The following is a 22,416-nucleotide window of genomic DNA, read 5'->3' on the forward strand; positions in this document are numbered from 1 at the left end:
TTAGAATATCTGTCATCAAATTATGAATTACTACCACTTCCATCATCAGAAAAAGCAGAATTAATACAATTAGAAAAGTTATACAATTTCCAACTCTTTACTGCTATCTCCTAACAGTTATAAATTACTTTACTGTCATTTAGAGCCAATTTCTACAACCAACTACAAAATAACTTCTTTTCCTCAATCAATTTTATAACTTCAGATAACACACAAAGTATATACAAGAATATTAGTATTATCAAATGTCATAAATAATATAACAAAAAGATATTTACAAGTAGCAGTGACTAAAACATACATTCATGGAACTACTGATAGGAATTTTAGAATGAAAAATAAATATGAAAACCATCATATAATAGATAAAGATTGAATAAACTTAGATTATCAATTATTATACAAAACTGTTATCTGCTGAATTATAAGTAAACTTTCTAAATAAGTATTCTCAAGTATGAAAATGACAACTCATTGTCATTTTACTCACCAAAACAAAGATAAAATGTAAAATGAAATTATTCAAGTGAATAGGCTAATATTTCTGCTTATCTGGAAGGTAGTCAGCCTACACGATTCCAATAAACTGGAATTGTAATCTACAGATTTACCTTTCTCAAATTATTTATTGCAATTTTGCATACCTAAACATAGATGAACCATAAACTGCCATCATTAAAAGTTAGCAGGTTAAGATTTATGATTATTTTTAAGGTAGTTGGCCTACAAGACGCTAGTAAACTACAATTCTACTCTAGACTAACCTTGTCTAAATCCATATTCATCAAAGACTTTTCTCCAACCATAGTATAGGTTTTACCACTGCCACTCTGCCCATAAGCAAAAACTGTGCAATTATAACCAGCCAGCACATCTTCAATAAGCGGACTCATAGCAGTTCTAAATACATCTGCCTAAAAGAGAAAAAAATATTTAAAAGAATAAAATAAGAAGTTAAATAAACAATGAACAGAAAATGCTGCTTGAATGCACTTATCTGCATTGATTTTCAAAATTTACTGATAATACATAATATCCAAAAAAAATCACACATTTCACTAATTTATGTGACTGGAAATATTTTTTTTTTTTTTAATTAATACTTTATTATTTAGTAACAGGATTTTAACAGAACAGTTGTGATATACAATATTATAGACCTCCATGAATAGAGTGTACTAGTAAGTTTTAATTCTGCAAGTTGATGAAAATACCAGATTAAATGACTTCTTCAACAGAGCATTTTCTACATTAACAAATTTTTTTTACACTCATTATATTCATTTTAAATGATATCCTGCTGAAATAAGCTTAAAAATGTCTTGAGGCATCATATTTAACAAACATTGTTAAAGCTTACATGAACATTTTATATCTTTTATGTGTTTTGAACATATATTTCATGAAAAAATAATGAAACTAGACAATATATGATTAAAATTTATTATAATTTAATCCAATATTTTACACAAAGCGTTACAGTAAAATGCATATCTAAAGGTGTTTAACTGTAAACCAATATAGTTGTAAAACATGCTGTATTTGTTACAATACTGTTGTAACAAATGCTATTGTAAAACATATTCACCAGATACATCACCCAGCCCTTGGCTGTTCAGTTATATATTAAGTTCATCACTATTCATAGAGGAAATTTTTAAATTGTTAATGAACTATTGATAAATTCTTTACCATAACACTGAACAACGATTTAATGATTACTAAAAATTTACCAAAATAAATGGTAGTCATGTATCTTGCAAATATTTATTTATTTTAACAATAGAAAACCTTAATAAAACCTAAAAATAAAAATTAAATATTTACTTATTTTCCTGCATATTGCAGAATTCTGCTAAGAAAAGAAACAGTCATAACAATATGCAAATAAAGACAGAAATCATAGTCAATGTATCCCTATCCCTACTTTCTACTGTGAAATTAAGGATTTACAGTTTTTACCATTCTCGCCTTCACAAATTTAACTAAAAAAATTAAATTCTCTTCAATTATTGAAATCACATGCTTAAAAATATTAACTACAAACATTGTTACATGCTTAGTTACATTATTATTAATATATTACTTTTAAAAATTGCATATAAACATTTCTGCAGAATAAATAAAACAAAATAGAAAAAGGTTGTATAACCTCTGCTTCGTAATTTTAAAAATCTGATGTGGACACCATATGACTTCCTTGTACGCCAATTAAATTACATATACACATTTAAAAAAAAGAAAAGTACATAAAATTTTATTTCATTAATAACTTCTGATATTTTTTCCTATTTTTTTTATTGAATTATTTATCGTAATTTTTTTACAATCACGAATTAATAATAAATCAATATATTTAAATCAAAAAAAGCTAAAAAAAAAAGGATATGAAGTTGGATTCGAACCGATGTGCCTTCCCCTTGTACGATCAAAATATTTCATTAATTAAAATTTGATTTGGCTATAACTCTGGAACCAATGAAAATAAGTACCACTTATGATATATCATTGAAAATCTCTCAATGAGGGCTTATTACTGTAGTTAAGAAAAAGTCCAAAATCTAAATTTTTGGGCATTTTGGGCTTTTTTGGGACACTTTTGGTTCAGTCGATTACAATCCAAAGTAGAGGTGCAAAACTAGATGTTTACAGTACTCCTAAATTGAAAATTTCAACATCCTAAGGCATTTCAACATTTTTGAGTTATGATATGATGAGATACGTGCATACATATGTATAGACGTCACGGCGAAACTAGTCAAAATGGATTGAGGGATGATCAAAATGGATATTTCTGTTAAAATCTGAAAACCAAAATTTTTCGCAATCACAATGCTTCCTCTACTTTGTACAAGGAAGTAAAAATGTTTAAATTACTGTAATGAATCTAAAAAAATGTAAAAATCTGAATACAAATTTTCTTGAAATGTGTGATAAAAAAATGTATGCACTTCCAATCAAAATTATGCTATACAGGACTGGAAAAATGTTACTCCTTACATTTGCCATTATGTAATTACTGATGGGTTAATAGATCAATAATTGTGCTATATAGGAATTGAAACAAGTTACTCCTTACATTTGCTGATATGTAATTACTGATGGTTTAATAGATCAATCTATTAATCAACCTGTCTCATACATAGCATATTATGTTGCGCATTAGAGATTAGCATTACTTTTTGATAAACTGTGTTTACTTAAAAATAATTCAAACACTTACTAGTTGCCAGCGACTGTAACAATTCTTTAAAAAATAATTAATAAAAGTGAATTTCTAGGAATTTTAAGGTCTTATACTGAATAGACAATGGAACTAGTTTGTAGATTGTATAAACTTACAATTCAATCTACAATCTCCTATCGCGTTGCTCAATTTCTTTTTAGTTTTTTCCTACTAGAACATTTTACCTAATCAAATACCTCCATCAATAATCAGGATATTGACTAAGTTTTAACTCAAAAAATTTAATATATTTCCTTAAAGTGTTAAACAAGATTAGCATTCCCTTTTTGAAAGCATCACATAATGTTTACAGACAGCGCAGAATTTGGTTATGAGAGAAATCAATATTCCAGTAAGCGTCCTTAGCATTACCAAAATTAATTTCAGTAATAATAAATTAAATGATCCAGTTAAATCATTACATTTGTTTAATAACAATTAATTCACTTTTTGTAAATAAGCACATAAAATTAACTGATATGCTGCAGAATAAAATTAATAAACCAACAATATTTAATGAAATGTTCTACTTTTAAGTCTACTAATGTTAATGCACCAAAACTCTGAACACTTAAATCTAGTGGGTGGAAAAATATTCTTTCAACTTGAGAAAAGTCAGCCTTAATATATCAACCTCTCATCTACTTATTTATAGTTACTTAAAAACATTTCCAGATTTACTGAAATTTGATCATTATACCAGAATCTACAACGAGTGATCCCTCAGACTTAATTAATTTTTGTACTATTTATTGCCTGCTTATCAGATTTTTGAGAAGGCTGTCTTTGCTCTACTTAGGCAATCCTTTAATTTGAGTAATTTTTAAGACACTTCATTACATTTAAGACTGGTACACATCTGATACCATTTATGAACAAATTTATTGTTTCTTGAGCAGCTGATGGGTCATAGAGCATGATGGGATTCTCTGTCATCAAAAAGAGTATGGCAACAGAACTCAATCAAAGACACTCTGTTAACCTTGCATTTCCTTGGTGAAGTCTAAGCTTCAGTGATATTTTGAGTTTCATGTTAACTGGATAAGACATTGTTCATCGTCCAAGAATATCACCAATATGCATAATGACTTTTGTTGAACACAAAAATAATGTACTGTCTTTTAAGCAGTTTGACTTAAGAATTAATAATAAAGTAAATTTAAGTGCTGATTTGATTTTCCCAATCAGCTACATTACGGGTGTAAAATGTATGGCTTTCTTGATTGTTTAAGATAATGCAAACAGACAAACTACTGTAAACTATAAGGCTACACAAGAGTATATTTTATAAATTAGTTTATTAGCGGGATTCGGGTCAAATGGACCATTGTAAGTAAATGTGCCACACTTAGGCTAGACTGATTCTATTGTTGGCCAACATGTCTGTTCTTGAATTAAAAATTTAATTTAAAAGTTCTCTATTAATGGCACACAAATTATTTTGATATTATTGAATCTGTCTCGCTATCTCTAGAGGAGTAATTATAGGATGTGCTGTTTGCATTTATCATTCCGAAGGTAGCATAAACAGACAGAATTACGATAATATAATATATTAAAGCAACAGGTAATAAAATAGAAAATGCACCACTAATTAAAAAAAAGCAAAATCATAATTTTTTTTTATATAAAAATTTAACAAATCAAATGACTAAAAATCACTTTGAAAATGTTTTTTTTTGTTTTCAAAATTGAACAAAAATGAACAATGTAATAGGCACACAATATTTTACAGGGATCAATCAATAAGTGAACAAACTTTTATAGATTTTAAGTACTTATAGATGATAATGCATGCATTCTTTTTCAATATAATCTTCCTCTTTCAGTAAGCATTTATCCCATCTCTCTACAAGCTTTTGTATTTCACCAAAAAAATAATCCTTTAGGTTAATTTTGGAATCACATTGCACAGCTGGTTTTACTTCTTTATTATCTTCTTAAAAACCAATTTAAGTGGACCAAAATGATAGTAGCTGAATTGGATTCTGTTTCAGATGTAGTAATACGTCTCACATGTCAGTTTGTCAGCATAAGAGTGAGCCTCTTGAAAAACCACTCCTTTAGTTAACAATACGTGTTTAGTTCAAATAGCTAATTCAATAAATGGCACATTGACATTTGTTATATTTATTCAATAAATCACAGCAAGCACGTTGACAGTATGCCAACTTTCCAAATAGCAGCAAAGAAAAAGAGCTCTCATATCCCAAAAGACAATAGACAGCACTTTTCAGAAGGCTACATTCTTAATTTCTTCGATACCTGAAATCCAGTGCATTTACCCCATCTACTCAATTTTCATGATTCTATTTTTTTTCTTAATATCACAATAAAGTCTGAAGCTTGTGGGTGGTATATGGAAATGAAAATCTTTAGCTTATGAAAAATGTCATACCTGACTGGTATTTGAACCCAGGACCTCCATTTGAAAGGCCAAATATGCTACCTCATTCTGTCAATGAGATTGTTGTGAAAAAACTGAGTATCAGCATCTTATCGTAGGTTACAGTTTTAACTAAAAAAATTCCTTGCCCTTACGAGAAAGCAAGATTTCAGTTTTGTATTCTCAATGTGTTGTAAGCTTCTAGAAGTAAGCATGTTTGGTACACAATAATCACTTCCCTTAAAAATTATAATACATCATCTTACACTCAGTATCAACAACCAAAATATACTTTTTCAATCCTATTTCATTTATATTAATGTGAAAATCATTTCTTATAGATAAAAATTTTAGTTGACATCACTATTGAACATTCATAAATACGCTTTTTTCATTAAATTTTTCTACTATTTAAAAGTTTTTCTACATATTTGTAAAACTTTTACACACAACAAAAAACAAACAACTGTGTTGCTCTTCTGAGGTCCAATATAACAATAGTGCATACATATTCAGAAATATCAAAAATAAACAAAATGTATGTACATTTTGAAACATGTGTTTCATAATTAATGTCTCACTGCATAGAACAAACTTGTAATAATGCTGTTGGCCTCTAAGCACTTGAACTAGTTAAAGATTTCTCTCTCCACGCACAAGTGTCGGTTAACTTACTGAATGTCTTCATATACGCTTAAAAATATTTAAAACAAAAAATTTAGCACTTTATTCTTTTAAAAACATTTATCAGCTCTAAATAATTTTTTCTGAGACTTGTGAGTATTTACATTCTGACCCATTAAGGGACGACACACTTTGTCACCCTCTCCGTTCTAAGCTCCTATGGGCTTTACCGGTGGTCATCTTCGAAACCTCGGCTTTTGACATATTCCAGTCAGCCTCGGCCAGGATGCCACCAATGTGAATGCCACGAGTGAATTCCCATTATTGTACTACCAGTTAATGAACTCAAAACAAAATACATCTCAGTCTTAAGCAAGACTGAAAATACTTAACTAACAAAGGAATTGAACTACCTACCTGTAGAAGGTAAAAGTGAGTTCAACACAACATGAAACATAAAAATATTGCATGGAACAATAACACAGTAACATTGAAACAATTTAATTTATAAAACAAAACGCCAACAAAAATGAAATAGAGAAATCCAAGCAGAGCTCTAGATCCCCTCAGCAATCCTTTCCTTTGCTATGTACACTACAAAACTCTCCACTATTGTCCATTCGACCTGGCTCCTCCAGTTTGTACAGAAATCCAGCGCAGACCTGATAAGATCAAGCAGACAAATGGTCTCTGTACGCATTAACTCGTATTTCGAGCACTCATAAAAAACATGGTAGGTGTCGTCCAATTGTCCACGCTGAGGACACATCCCAGAATCTACCAGGCCAAATTTCTAAAGTCTGACCCTAAAAGCACCATGGCCAGAAAAAAATTACATCACATATTTATTAGGGTGCACCCAAGAGGCGTCCCACAAATCAACAACAACATTTGGAGAGAGATCATGCGTATAACGCCCACCATTTGTCTCATCCCATCTGGCCTGTCACAAGGCATTGCCATGTTGTGAAATTTCTCAAACTTTATCCGAAGTCAATTCACTGGACTTCTTAGCAACATACCGCTTCTGCTTCTCAGACGCTATCAAGTCTATTGGTTTCACACCTGCAATCACAAAGACTGCCTGCTATGAAATAGTATGTGGTAACCAGCCGTTACCATTATTAGGCATTGAGCCCTTAATAATATATCTCGATAACTTTTATATTTTAGCCTATCTGACAAAACATGCACTATATATAGCATAATAGCCTCCCAAACGTCTTTATACAGGATGCTCACGGTTTTAACGTTAGGACCCCCAATCAGGATTGACCGCACGTTGAATACTGAAGAAGGCATTTCAGGCCCTCTCCGCATCGTATTGAAGGTGCTTCTTAAATTACAGTTTCTCATCAAGAAACACCCCAAGGTACTTTTGAACCTGAACATACTTTATATGCTGGTCTGCCATCGAAACACGGACATGCCAACTCACTTCCAAACGACCTTTGAGGAGCATCATCGTGGTCTTTCCTGGGCTAAATATAATCTTGTGTTGATGACCCCCACAGCTCAAGCATCCTGCAAGCCCAAGTGGCTCAACCTCCCTCCACGAGCTTCCTTCGACCAGCAGGAGCCCATCATCAGCATAAGCCATGATGCAACACCCACTGGGCAACCTCAACTGCAGAAGAGAATCAAATTTCACCACCCACAATAATAGACCCAACACGCTGCTCTGAGGACATCCCTTAGACAGCGTCTTGCCAATCTCATGGCCGTCCTCCTACTGGAGGAGCACACCCCAATGATTGAAGTAACTTTACATAACCTTCAGCCATGTGCTGAAGAATGGTTCTAGTTTGCATATTACATAAAAAAAAATTTGTTATTTTGATGTTTTTAATGTATACAAAAAATATTTAAACAAACTGTCAAAAAATCAGATTTTTACAAACCTGGCTTACATCAGCGTCAAGAACTTTATCAAATGTGAATGTTCTAAAATGCTTATCAGAATTTTTGTCACTGATTAATATTTCCTTGTTACGTGCAGTATTTAAAATAGATTTGTATTTCTTCAATGTTCCCATTTCTTCATGATGTCTAAAAGCAAAATATTAGAATAGAGAATTTAGTGAAATGCAATTAAACACAACAAAATAGATTTTTTTTTAAAAATGCAATAACAAAACTCATTGAATTTACACTAACCTAAAAAGTCTTTAAATTTTAAATAATCCTATACTATATTTTTTATTCTTTTTAATTTAACTGCTTCTTAAAATGATTTCTTACTGTAATGAGAGCATGCCATACAGTTTTTTAAAATATCTCACAAAACAAGAAACTTACAGTAATAGTGGTATTTTTTTATTATTTTTACTAATGGGCTTAACCCTATAATTGTCGGGAGTTTAACATTTGTTATTTAAAGTAGTTCTATATACTGATGATACTATTTATTTACTACTGCTAATGACAACTTAAAAGAACATTGCTGATAAATTTAGTTTAGTTTGGATAAAATAATTATTAAATGAAGATGAATATAATCAGTGGAATTTAAACCAAGAAACCCCTACTGATGGGGCTATTATAAAATTTGCTGGTTTCTATTTAGATTTAAGTTTAAACTTATTTCAATCATTGCAATAAACTTATTTCAAACTTAAAATTAAACTATTTAAACTTATTTCAATCAACTTATGATGAAATGTTTAAAGTAGATCATTTCGTGAAAAGCAGTTTTAGTTTGCCTAGAAAGTACTAAAAATCAAGGATAACAAAAGAAAGTACCTTGTTTGTCAGAATTCCAATAGCCAATTGATACATTTTCATCTTAATTTATGAATTTCAACAGCCGGCTGCTTAATTAATTTTAATAATAAAAAAATAGTCAAAGCCCATTCACCAGATAATTCATTAATAATGTGCTGAATTTAATATAAATAATGAATTAAAATATAATTAAATATTACATAATTAGTAAAATGTTAGAAGTTTGAGTTTGGTAATCCTAAAAAAATTTCAAGGAAATGATAGTAAATGGTAAAACTAGTAAACACACTGAGTAATGATTAGTGTGTTTATGATTAATCATAAAGCTCACTAAAAGCCTTAGTTTTCAAAATAATTCACTAACTACTTAATGTACTTTGTTACCAGACATTACATGGAAATAACCTAACCATACAAACTACGTACAATACATAAATGGTACCAACCACCCAGTCATTGAATCACTTGTACATAAATACAGATTAAAAACAAAATAAATGCAATTTAAATAACATAAAACATTCACTCAAACAATCTAAAGATAACAAAACTTGAAATAAAAGATAGTGCAGAATATAGTTAAAGAAATTAATCATCACATATAAAACACTCACCAAAGACAATTTTTTGTTTAGTTTTTGTACATTTTGTATCTATTTAGCAGGAGTTTAAAGACTGCTTTGTTGAAGAGTTCTAGACTATGTTTGTGATTTCCCAACACAAGATATACAACTAACAAAGTACAACACGCAAACCTTATAAAAATGTACCTAAAAAATGTAGTTACAGAAATTCTCTAAGTTCCAAAACGAGTTAACTTCTGAAATTACAATAATAAAATAATGATTCCAATAAGAGAAGGTTGCTATAATGAATAAAAACATCAGTTACAGAAAAAAAAATTTGATTTGTGAAATAATAAAAAGAATCACTTAATGTAATTTTCCGAATTAATTTTGTGGTATCGCCTTGCTTATAAATTAATACCAAAATTGATTCTATATTCACTTATAAAACTTTTATCTTAACACTTAAAACTATGAATGATATTTTCCTTAAATTGTGCTTGGAAAGTTAGTAATATAATATTTAATTTAAGTTCTTCTCATATTCCACTGGAGCATTTCGTCAGAAAAACTTTGTACAAGTATTATAAAGCAATAAATTAATGTACCTCTTGCTGTTGTGAAGCAATTCATTCAAAACAAGCAAGTCTTCATGCTTTAAACTTTTATTTCCAATATATTACACAATTAATACGACGTAATTCTGTCTAAAATACAAAAATAATGAACCTGTTATATGAATTCGTCTTTAAAATATAAATCGATATGTAAATTACCATACGAAAAAATGATTACGTTTTGTGTTTTAGAATTATAAATCATACAAATCAAAGCCATCAAATGGTATATAATGAATTCGAATACTACAAAAGTCTTCTAATACCTGTAACATTAATCACTCCCCTGTTAACACTAACGTAAAAAAATTATCGGACTGCTTACCTTATTCGCACATACACTTGCACATTAGCTTCAATGTTTGACATTTTAATTTTCAAAGTAGTTTAAATTGAAAGTAATTCGAAACTTAACAGATATGATTTAAGATGTTATATATTTTCTGCATTTATATTTAACTTTAAGTATTGAATAGAACACTTAATAAAGTTACGACATAAACAAGACGAGATATCCAGGCTTCTTCAAACTATTACAGGTTGTAACGAACTTTTACCAGTGTGGCCAATGTCTAAACTTCTAATTTTTCTTGAAAGTAATTTATTATTATTAAATAACAAAAATGTAAATTAATAAACATATTTTTTTAATTTCTCTCTCTTTAAGTTACCAAAAAAATTAAATATAAATAAAAATACTTGAAATAGATACAAATATATATATATATACACACACACATACATACTTTTTTTTTAATAGGTTCATGAACTTCGAATTTTATACTCAATGAAATACTTATATTGGTTGTTAAAAAATTAGTTTTCAAACATTTTACGCTCTACACGTTTGATATTCGTACTTTAGTACTTTTTTAGCTTTTATTTGTGTTTATCGGAGCAATGCGAATTAGATCTTGACGTTGAATGTTAGATGTAACGTTTAGTTTATGTTGTAATTAAGATGTGCAGACGACATAATTATATTTATAATTTGAAAACAAAACATTGTATAAAAGTTTGCGTACAAGTTCTTCGGCCCATTTGCCTATCATTGGGTTTAATCTTCATACTTTATTTGCCATATTACTCATATTCGAACTTTACTTATCAATTCAATTTACGACGTTTGAATTGTATTATGGGATCAAAAGCACCATTACTAGATGTTGGTTTACTATCCATAAAAAATACCAGTAGCCGAACTATACCAGTCAAAAATAAAACTGAAGACTTGGAATACACTAGATCGGGGATTTTGACGAAATGCCTGTATGAATCGGGCTATGATATTGCTAATGTTGATATGTGTCCGGACTTAGGTAAAAAATTAAAGCTTCTTGTTGCAATAGTATCTGCAATAAATAACTATAAGGAAAGAATGGCAGTGCGCCAGACATGGGGTCATTATGGGCAGCGTAATGATGTGGTTATTTGTTTCTTTCTTGGCTCTTCTAACGAAATTGATATAGAGAATAGAGTTAAAGCAGAAGCAGAATTGTATGGAGATATTGTGAAATCACAGTTAATGGATTCTTACAACAATCTTACTCTTAAAATTATCTCTCTCACAGAATGGGTTCATAAATATTGTACTAATGTTAGATTTGTGTTAAAAACTGATGATGACATGTTTATAAATGTACCTAGACTACTTTCACTGATAAACTATATCTTTGATTATAAACGAACTATTGTTGGTCGACTGGCCATTAAATGGAGGCCGGTTAGAAATAGTAACTCAAAATATTTTGTTTCAGTCAGGCAATTTTCTTCATACTTTTTTCCGAACTTTGTAACCGGTCCTGCTTATCTTCTTTCAGGTGACACAGTGTATGACTTATACAAGAACGCACTTGAAAGATACTACCTAAAGTTAGAAGATGTCTTTACTACAGGAATTGTAGCTGAAGCTCTAGCTATTAAGAGATTTCACTGCCAGTTATTCTTGAATAAGTGGATCCCCTACAGTGAATATAATATAAAAAACGTAATTAGTATTCATACACAAAGTTTTCATGAACAATTCTACTTGTGGAAAAAATTATTAGATAATTAATGTATACAAATATAAATTATATACAAAATAACATGAATATATTTCAAATAATACACTTAAAAAAATAAATAAATTTTCAATGTTTTGAAGTAAACATTCTTTTCATCTTGTAAAAGTTTAGCAAAAACATTCTGCATCAAAAATAAAATAATACTGTACATTCTTTTCATAAGATAAAAGAAAAACAACTATAACTCATTTAAATAAAAATGAGTAGATAGTGATTTTGCTATTTTTTCATTGTAGAATGGCAAACAATCATTTTCTGTCAAATGTGGCAAAGTGTTACGGTAAAGGTAATTTAAAGGAGGTTACACCATTATTTCACCACTGAGCTCTTTGCTATGGTAATGTAATACTAATAGCTCAACAGTGAACTTTTGGACAGGTTTGGCATTAATTTATTTACTCAATTCACCTTTACTTTTTGATTGTCCATGAACAGAACTCTCCACTATCGATTTATCTGCAAGATAAAAACTCAAATGTCATTCCCCTTTCAAACAAATACATGAACATTATCCTTTCATCTGCTTTTAATCTGAGCCAAATTAAATCTAAATCTATTCTGGTCTGGTAGAAATTTTATTTTATTTTACTTCATCATTCTGTCTTTTCAGTATAGACCATGTTTTCTACATTTCATGTCCCAAAAATTAAGTTAAAAGTGATACCCATATTTTTTTTAAATCCAGTCCAGTGAGCCCTTCATTTATGCTTTCATTAATGGAACTTACTTGATCATAGTAGATCAATAACTGATAGTTGTCCTTAGATATTACAACTTTATATGTAGCATATCTTTACTACTATTCCTGACATAACACTTAACATACACTGGGTTTGTAATGATGACACTACTTGCAGGAATAAGATATTTATTTTTTTAGTCTTTAATGGGATCATAAAAGATTTATTTGATACCCTAGCCTTACACTGGGTTGCTAAAACTAATAGAGACATCCCAGGTTATATGTTTGGAGTTAAAGTGGGAAGACCAAGAGGAATTTCTTCATTAAGTCTTTATTATTTGATATTGTTAGACTACATTGACATAAATCAACCATGTCTCAAGAGCTGAAACTCCAGAGGCTATTATAACAAGCTATAAAATTAATCTATTATACACAATATAAAATTATGTAATTGAAAATTATGTTGCAGTTAAAGGTTAATAAAAACTTTAGACAAACCTGTTTAGAAGAAGTCCCAGAGCAATTGTATTGTGGTGGGAAGTGCAGGGTTATGTGTAGGCTAGCTGGATGAGACCTATGCTTACAGAATTGAAAGTGAGCAAGGATTCCAGCAACATAAAAGGAGGGTGATGAGAAAAGAAAACTAGCAAAAGGGAAAGTAAGGTTTTTGTCAACTCTCAAACAATCCCACCCAAAGGAAAGCTCAAAAGTTCTTAGGGTAGTAGACACCTGTCCTGTCCACATTCCCTAAGAAGGATGGGAGATTTTTATCTAGAAGGGCAGCACATAAGTAATTAGTGATTATGTGTTGATAGCTTTAAATAGAACAAAATTCTCTTTACCTCTAAAATTTAATATTCCTAAAAGAGTAAACCTAATAACTGTTGGATTACTACTTCTGAAAGGAGAAATCCAACTGAGCTATAAAATGGTTGGCCAGTCTGATTAATAAAAAGAAATGTTGCGATGGCAATGACAGTGTTACATACTCTGTAGATAACTGATAAATAGAATATTCCTAAAACAGTTGAATTGAAAACCTCTCTGAATTTTATTATTATTATTATTTTGACATGCAAAATTGTTTTTATGGATTTTGATTGGTTGTAATACACTCAACAAATAAAAGAATGAGGGCAAGGAATTTTCAGGAAACAAAAAAAACCTGATAAGAATATTTTCAGAAGCTGATGAAAATAAAAACTTGCTTGACAGAGCATACAGTCTATTACTTTTTTTTTTTTTGTAACATTAGGCTTATTCAGAATCAGAGTATTTTGCAATATAGCATTTTCATCTATTTTCAAAGTAGCAAAAATCCCTTCCATAATTAAAATTTATATTTTGTTTAATTTCAGATGATAAATTCTATGAAAATATTTAGCGTATTTATATTTCTTATTTTACACAGTTCAAAAATGAATAGTTTGTACTTGTGTTAATAGATTAAACTGATAAACAAAATTTTTGTTTCCTAACATGCAATACATAATTTCAATCTATTTTTTGATGCCAAGAACGAATATGAACTCAGAATCTTTTTACGGTCCACCATTTTTGAAAAATTTTAATTAAAGGATTTTTTCATTTTTCAACATATAGTTAGCATTTAAAGCTCTTGCATTTTTTTAGCTCATCTTTTATTGTTAAAATAATTTGTAAGCTATAAATAAACAATACTAGACAAAGAATTAAATCATATCATAGTCGCATATTATGACATCATATCTAATACTGAAGAGTGAGCCTTCATGGACAAGATTAATCATCATGTCTGTGCAAGTCAAAACATGTAGCTGAAAAAACAGCTGTGTTGTTTGTATTAAGCACTGGATTTTGGAATGAATTAATTTTGTTCAGTCTTATTGCTGTCTCAAGTTTATTAACAGTGCAATGTCAATATGTAAATGATGTGGATGCTTTTTATTATGTATGTGGTGAGTTTACTAAAATATCAAGTAGAAAAAACATTACACCTTTAATTAAGAAAGCATATAATTTGTAATTCCAGTGTAAAATTGGTGATCAGGATAAGGTGTGAGCTCCTCGTATAATAGGCACTAATTGTTCTGTATATTTAAGAGGATGGCTTTGCTATTTGGTGTACCTATGATTTGATATGAACCAAAGTATCATGTAACAAATTGTTACTTTTGTTTAAAAAGTGTGTCTGGAATTTCTAAAAAATCTAAACATACTGTAAAATTGTAAAACATATTCTAATCTGCAATGGAGGAATTTTACCTCACAGTGAAATTATTCCAGTTTCTGAACCACCTGTGAAAGTATGTTTTGAAAGCAAGAATCAGGAAGTACCGAAGAAAATAATGATTATTATTTTGAATTATCTTCCAATAAAGCAACATCTTATATTACAAGGTAAATTAAATGACTTTGTTAGGGATTTAAATTTATCAAAAAAAATCAAGCTGAACTGTTAGGATCAAGACTGCAAGGTTGGAATTTTCTCAGTATTTTATTGATGAAAATAATTTGGCTTATTGCACAAATATTGATGAGCTTATGTTGCACTTAGGACAAGTTCATAAACTTGAGGACTAGCGCCTTTCATAGATTTGTTCAAGTATAGTTTAAAAGTGGTTCTAATACATAACTGTAACAAATATCCTTCGACACCAATCGCTTATGGTATTAATTTGAAAGAGACATACAATGTGATGAAAGACGTTCTTGAAAAAATAAATTATTAAAAACACAGCTGGAAAATATGTGGTGATTTGAAAGTTAGAGCTATTTTGTTAGGGATGCAGATAAGCTATACTAAGTACATGTGTTTTCTTTGTGAATGGGACAGCTGAGCTAGGGATAAACATGTTACCAAAGAATGGAAGAAACGAGACTTAACTCCAAATGGGAAAAATGTTATTCATGAGCTCTTAGTTGAATCCAAAAAAATTTTACTCCTTCTCCATGTCAAGCTAGTACTAATGAAAAGTTTTTTAAAAGCAATGAAGAAGCATAGTCCTGGATTTTTGTACATCAGGCAGAAATTTCTGAATGTAAGTGAAGGAGAAATTAAAGAAGTTATATTTGTTGGTCCTCAAATAAGAGAGTTGGTCAAAGATGATGAATTTAACTTAATGTTAAATAATGTAGGAATTGCAGCTTGGGCTTCATTTAAAGAAGTTTGCAAAACTCAGCAAACGAAAATACAACAATTACCACAATATTGTTAATCAACTTGTTACTTCATACAGAGCTATGGGATGCAATATGTCTTTGAAAATATATTTTCTCTACTCATACCTGGAGTTTTTCCCCGGACAACCTCAGAGACGTAAGTGACAAACACATTGAACATTTCCACCAAGACATTTCAGTGATGGAAAGCTGCTATGAAGGGGAAATGGAACACAAACATGCTAGCTGATTACTGTTGGACATTAATTCAGCATGTGCCTGAGGCTATTTATAAAAAAGCATCAGCTTTTATTTATAAAAAGCATCAGCGAAATCAACACAGGTGAAAACACCTGTGCAAAAGGTTTATATCCATGCAAAATTATAAATTTTGGTTTTTACTATATTTCCCCTTAATTTTTTTTGAAGTGTAATTTATTTAAAACTAAGTGTGATAGAAAAATTGTATTTACAGATCTGTAATGTATGCAAAAAAACAATTCAAGAAATGGTATCACTCTTACAGAAACATTAAATTTTTTTTTTGTCTATCAGTGTTATTATTATTACACTCCCAACATCAGGTTAATCACAAAATGAATGACCACTTTTATACAAATAAAGATTAACAAAATATTTCATTTGAGTTATATTAATATGCACTTAAATAATAGACCTTTACCCTGCAAATAGAATAACTACGTAATTTTTGTATTGCATTATTGATTAATTTTCAATACTGATGTTTACTTTTTATTTTCAATAAAATAACCGAATAAATAATAAAATTTTATTGAAATACAGATAATATTTTTTAGTATTATTAGATAATAACTTATAAAATGTCCGCTTCAAAACAGTATAGTCCAATGATGCTTAATTTAAATTTCTATGAACACAGAAACAAATACACAATTAGTTTTTACTAGTTACCTTCTCTTTCGCTCTTCTAGCGTGTTTTTGGACAGATTTGGCAATCAAAGAGCCGTTGTTTTCTGCCATCTTCTGATCACTACTGAAAAAACAACTAAACCATTTTCATATTCCTTCCATCGACTAAACTAGAAATGGGAATGAACAAGGAACATTCCATACACATGTTGAATAAAAAAAAAAACTACTTTCCACCACCACGCCAGGGTTGGCACTGTGGGGGTGACAGTGCTCTCTTTCCCTCACAGCCTTGTGTGCAACTTCCTATGTGTGCATGTGCACAACAGCCAAACACCACGCTGCTGGAATTGTGAAGTGCACAATTCCATACAAATATTTTTAATTCTTTTTCATAAACTGGGGGATGGCAACTGACATTAATCTTAAGGATTATATATTGTACAAGTATAAAGAAAAAAGGACTCATTATATTAAATGTTATAGGTTATATCAAGTGGAAATAGGGAGTGCTGCAGTTCCACAGTGCCTTACGCATGCTGCCACTGGTGACATGTGAAGAGCATAGAATATTTAAGAAAAATGACTGACTGCAGAAAAGAGAATTCTTTGATTGTTTATTTGGATGAATTGTATGGGTTTTGACATCTGATTCAACGACAAAACTGTGGTTGGATGACAGTGATGCAGAAGTAAAAGCCAATTAATAAAGGTGACAAGATAGTTATAATACTTTCTAGAGGAGAAATGGGATTCATTCTGAACGAGATGTTAATTTGTAAAACGGGTTCAAAAAGTAGTAATTAACATGACAGCTTCTACAGCAATAATTTCATGAAGTGGGCACAGAAAAATTAATTCCTGGTCGTCTCCCTCGCAGTCAGTAGTTGCTATCGATAATGTGCCATAATCACCACATAAAGTACCATTTGATGAAGTATTACAAAAACACTGACAAAGTTCTGTGACTTCCATCTTATCATACTAATTTAAATCCAACCAAGATGGTATGGTCGGCTCTGAAAAGATATGTTTATTTTTTTGTGGAAAAAATGAATGAAATGAATAAGGATGATTGGAAATCATATTCCAACATGTACAAAAACTGAAACTGAGTATAAGAAGATGGAACTGCTTATCAACGAAATTACACATAAATTTATCATACGAGTACATCTAGACAGTGGTAATGAAAGCGACCAAATAGTGAACTAACACAGGGACTGGACATATAATGTAAATTTCAAATAAGTGTTACTAATAGTAATAATAATACAATCAATAATGAAAACAATTGTGAAAAAAAGAATTTCTAAATATTGTACAAAAAAGAGTTATACATCTAATTTAGAGTGTAATTATGGATGCAATATACATTCAAGCACTAGATAAGATTTTTTTTAGTTTAAAAATACAATTAAATTAAAATTCTTGTTTTTGCAATCTTTATTTATTGAATTATTAATACTAACTATGCAATAATGAATTTTAACTAATAAAACATGAAAACTGTAATGAATTAAATGTGCATTTATATAAGTAAAATGATTATTATTGCTATCCTATTTAGATGGGTGTAAATTTTTTCAGGTTTGGTAGTCATACAGCCTTGGCCTTCTCCAGGTTTGGTAGTAATGCAGCCTCTACCTACAACAGGTTTTTATTTTCATTGTATGCACTTGCATAATACTGCTCAAAAATGTGTGAAACCAACAGGGCTACTAGCTGTTTGTTACACAGTCAACTTGTAACAGTTATAACTTATGTCGTCTGAGAGTTTAACCCTCAAGATTTTTTATGAATTAAAAACACAAGTAAAAAATAAATTATTTATTTATGTTACAATACATATAGAGTATAATGTTTTAGGGACATAAATATTAATATAGTTATTTAAGTGTGTATACATATAAATATATATGTTTTTATTAATTTGTTTGTACATATTATTCAAAAGAGTTTTGCGCATTTCACAACATAATTTTTCATATTTCTATAAATTAGGTTGCAATAAGCAAATAAAATAAAATAGCAATGTGCATTATCCAAAACTGGTTTGGTTTCATTTAACAAGCAGATGTAATTATTCTTAATAAACAGATAGCAAACAATAATGTGAAAAAATTGTAATATGCTCTTAGCACCAGAATTCTTATAATTATGGTTAATAATAAAATATATAAAGCAAACCAAGTTGTGACGAAAAAATTCGCTTCCACCAGCAAAAGTGCTTCAGTAATACAAACACTACCATTATTTCAAATGGCACAGTTTATCACAAAATAAATAAAATTCATTTTATATTCACAATATAAAAAAATAAAAAAACAAAAAATTCTATCTACTAGCATAAAAGTTGTAAGGAATAGTTTTCTAGAACTCAAGACTTTTGTTGGTTTCTAACCAACTAAGTAAAATTTTCATATCACAAGATTCATTATGTACTTTTTTAACATAACATCTCTTGCTTAACTATAAGCCATTCCATGGTAAAGCACTACTATTTACTGCAACATGCAACTGATGAGTTTTAAGCTCCCAGTGAGGAGCTTTGTAGCTGTAAAATTATAATTTAACTACTTTAACTGTGAAATGGACTGAATTTTACAAGGCTACAACTTTTCCTTTCTGCTTACACCTTCTGGGTAACCACAATAGTGGTTACCTTATTCTGTTTAATTGTTAAGTTATCCTTATTCTGCTAAGATTAGTTCCTAATCTGCTCTTAACAACCAAGTTATACAAATTTTAAACTATTTGATAAATGAATTACCAATCTTTGCAATTTACTTACAACTTCAAACATGAAAATACTTATTTATGGACAGAACGAAATGAAACAAAGTAACTAAAACTGACAATAGTACTGATTGTTATATTAATGTTACAATGTAACATTATAACATTGCTATTAATTAAAAGAATTAACTTTTTATTAACTATTACTGAAGTCAAAACTATTTTCAATTAGTTTACATCCATCAGCAAGCAGTTTGTATTGAAATGAAAATATATTGTTTAATAAATTAAAATATAATTTCATTGAAATATAGTACATTAACTTTCTTTTAAAATAAAAATCAATGTTATAGTTTCCATAGTTTAAAATCAATATACTGGTTACAGATGAACAGCTACAAATCCGGTAATACTGTATTTCTAACATGATAAAAATAATACAGCTGTATGTGGGAATATGAAGACGGAACTTTCTAGCCTATGAAAAATGCCCATCCTGAACGGAATTTGAACCCAGGACCTCTGGATGAGAGGTTGAAATGTTACCACTCTGCCACAGAGATCCAGCAAAATATTATGAATAAAATTTTATAACAATTTTCAAAAGTTTTATTTGAAATACAAGATCTGTCAGGAAAGTAACGTTATATTTTTATTGTGAAGCAACTGTACGTTGCAGTGTGCTTTATCATCTGTCAGGATCGATGGTGGTGTAGTTAATTACAAAGCGAATGCTTGCTCAGTTGTCTTCGAGATCTCGGAGGTGAAGAACAGGTGATTTTGTAAACCTCTGTTTTGTCTCTTGTACAAGTTGCAATGCAGCGCTCATTGAAACCAAGATATGCGTTCAAGTTTTATGTGAAACTTGGCAATTCTGCAGCGGAAACTTTTTCACTGGTTTGGCAGGCCTTAGGCGAAGAGTGTTTATCACAAAGGCAAGTCTACAGATGGCACAAGGCATTTTTGGAAGGCTGTGAAGAAGTAGACGACAAAGCCCGCACTGGACGCCTGTCAAACCTCCTCAAATGACAAAAATTTGACTGTTGAATGAGTGTTTAATGGGCGTCATGTTAAATATTCTAAAAACTATCATCCATGAAATTGTGACCAAAAATTTGCACAAGAGAAAAATGTGTGTGACACTTGACCCAAGAATTTTGACCGACAACCAAAAATCTTGCTGAGTGGAAATTTGTCAAGGTGTTTTGGAAATGTGTGAAAATGACCCTCACTTTTTGGACAATGTACATTACAGAACAACTGACAACACAAAAGCAGCTTGTGAAATGGCTTTAAACGCAGTTCCTAAACAAGCCTTCCAGGATGCCTTTGCAGATTGGAAATCTTGCAGGCAAAGATTTATCGAAGCAGGAGGGCAATATTTTGAAGAATTTTAATGTACAGGTATTATTGTTATGTAAATAATGCGTTTTTTCATACTTTTAGACTTGGTGACATTAGTTTCCGGACAGACCTTTTATATAAAAATATTTTTAAAGACCCATAAGGATTTTACAGCTTTAATATTTCTCTTATTTTAGGATATGTGCTTTTGATAATGTAAGCTACAAGATAAGAATGTATTAGAAGAGTATGAGCTGAGTGATAACAAATAAAGAAATTTATTATATTAGCTGTAATTCAAATTTTTTATACTAACCTAGAATTTTATTTTTCAGCATTTTAAAAAAATTAGGGTTCAAATACAGAGACAGAAGAACAATTGCTAACATTTACAGGAACCAAACAGCAACAGTAATAATTGAAGAACATAAGAAAGGGAGTCCGACAAGGATGCTCCCTATCCCTGTTACTTTTTAATCTTTACATAGAACTAGCAGTTAATGATGTTAAAGAACAACTTAGATTTGGAGTAACAGTATAAGGTGAAAAGATAAAGATGCTACGATTTGCTGATGATATAGTAATTCTAGTTGAGAGTAAAGAGGATTTAGAAGAAACAATGAATGGCATGGATGAAGTCCTACGCAAGAACTACCACATGAAAATAAACAAGAACAAAATGAAAGTAATGAAATGTAGTAGAAATAACGAAGATGGACCACTGAATGTGAAAATAGGAGGAGAAAAGATTATGGAGGTAGAAGAATTTTGTTATTTGGGAAGTAGAATTACTAAAGATGGACGAAGCAGGAGCGACATAAAATGCCGAATAGCACAGGTAAAACAAGCCTTCAGTCAGAAATACAATTTGTTTATATCAAAAATTAATTTAAATGTCAGGAAAAGATTTTTGAAAGAATACGTTTGGAGTGTTGCTTTATATGAAACTGAAACTTGGACAATCGGAGTATCTGAGAAGAAAAGATTAGAAGCTTTTGAAATGTGGTGCTATAGGAGAATGTTAAAAATCAAATGGGTGGATAAAGTGACAAATGAAGAGGTGTTGCGGCAAATAGATGAAGAAAGAAGAAGCATTTGGAAAAATATAGCTAAAAGAAGAGACAAACTTATAGGCCACATATTAAGGCATCCTGAAATAGTCGTTTTAATATTGGAGGGACAGATAGAAGGAAAAAATTGTGTAGGCAGGCAACATTTGGAATATGTAAAACAAATTGTTAAGGATGTAGGATGTAGGGGGTATACCGAAATGAAACGACTAGCACTAGATAGGGAATCTTGGAGGTGCATCAAACCAGTCAAATGACTGAAGACAAAAAAACCTAGAATATACAATGTGATAAAATTCACTAACACTTTATTGGCAAGACTGGCAACCAATGAAAT

General features: G+C 30.2%; 2 protein-coding genes across 2 annotated transcripts in view; one reads left to right on the plus strand and one right to left on the minus strand.

Moving 5' to 3' along the window:
- The window catches only part of LOC142319507 (kinesin-like protein KIF11), an 87,420-nt gene extending 76,753 nt beyond the window's left edge, over positions 1–10,667 (minus strand). The window contains exons 1-3 of the mRNA XM_075356858.1: positions 10,469–10,667; positions 8,138–8,285; positions 765–914 (exon numbers count right to left, since the gene is read on the minus strand). Of these exons, the coding sequence (XP_075212973.1) occupies positions 765–914; positions 8,138–8,285; positions 10,469–10,512 (342 nt within the window). The 5' untranslated portion in view covers positions 10,513–10,667. The remainder of the gene's footprint in view (positions 1–764; positions 915–8,137; positions 8,286–10,468) is intronic.
- A 614-nt stretch (positions 10,668–11,281) lies between these two features.
- LOC142320014 (beta-1,3-galactosyltransferase 5-like) lies at positions 11,282–12,199 on the plus strand. Its single transcript, XM_075357695.1, has one exon. It carries the CDS (start codon positions 11,282–11,284, stop codon positions 12,197–12,199), a length of 918 nt encoding a protein of 305 aa, XP_075213810.1.
- The last annotated feature ends 10,217 nt before the right edge of the window (positions 12,200–22,416 follow it).

This window comes from Lycorma delicatula, chromosome 2, assembly GCF_047948215.1.
Source record: "Lycorma delicatula isolate Av1 chromosome 2, ASM4794821v1, whole genome shotgun sequence".
In the NCBI taxonomy this organism is placed as follows: Eukaryota; Metazoa; Arthropoda; class Insecta; order Hemiptera; family Fulgoridae; genus Lycorma; species Lycorma delicatula.

What these genes read in the sequence shown, in the direction of transcription:
- LOC142320014 (XM_075357695.1), top strand. Translation starts at nt 11,282, where the DNA reads ATGGGATCAAAAGCACCATTACTAGATGTTGGTTTACTATCCATAAAA.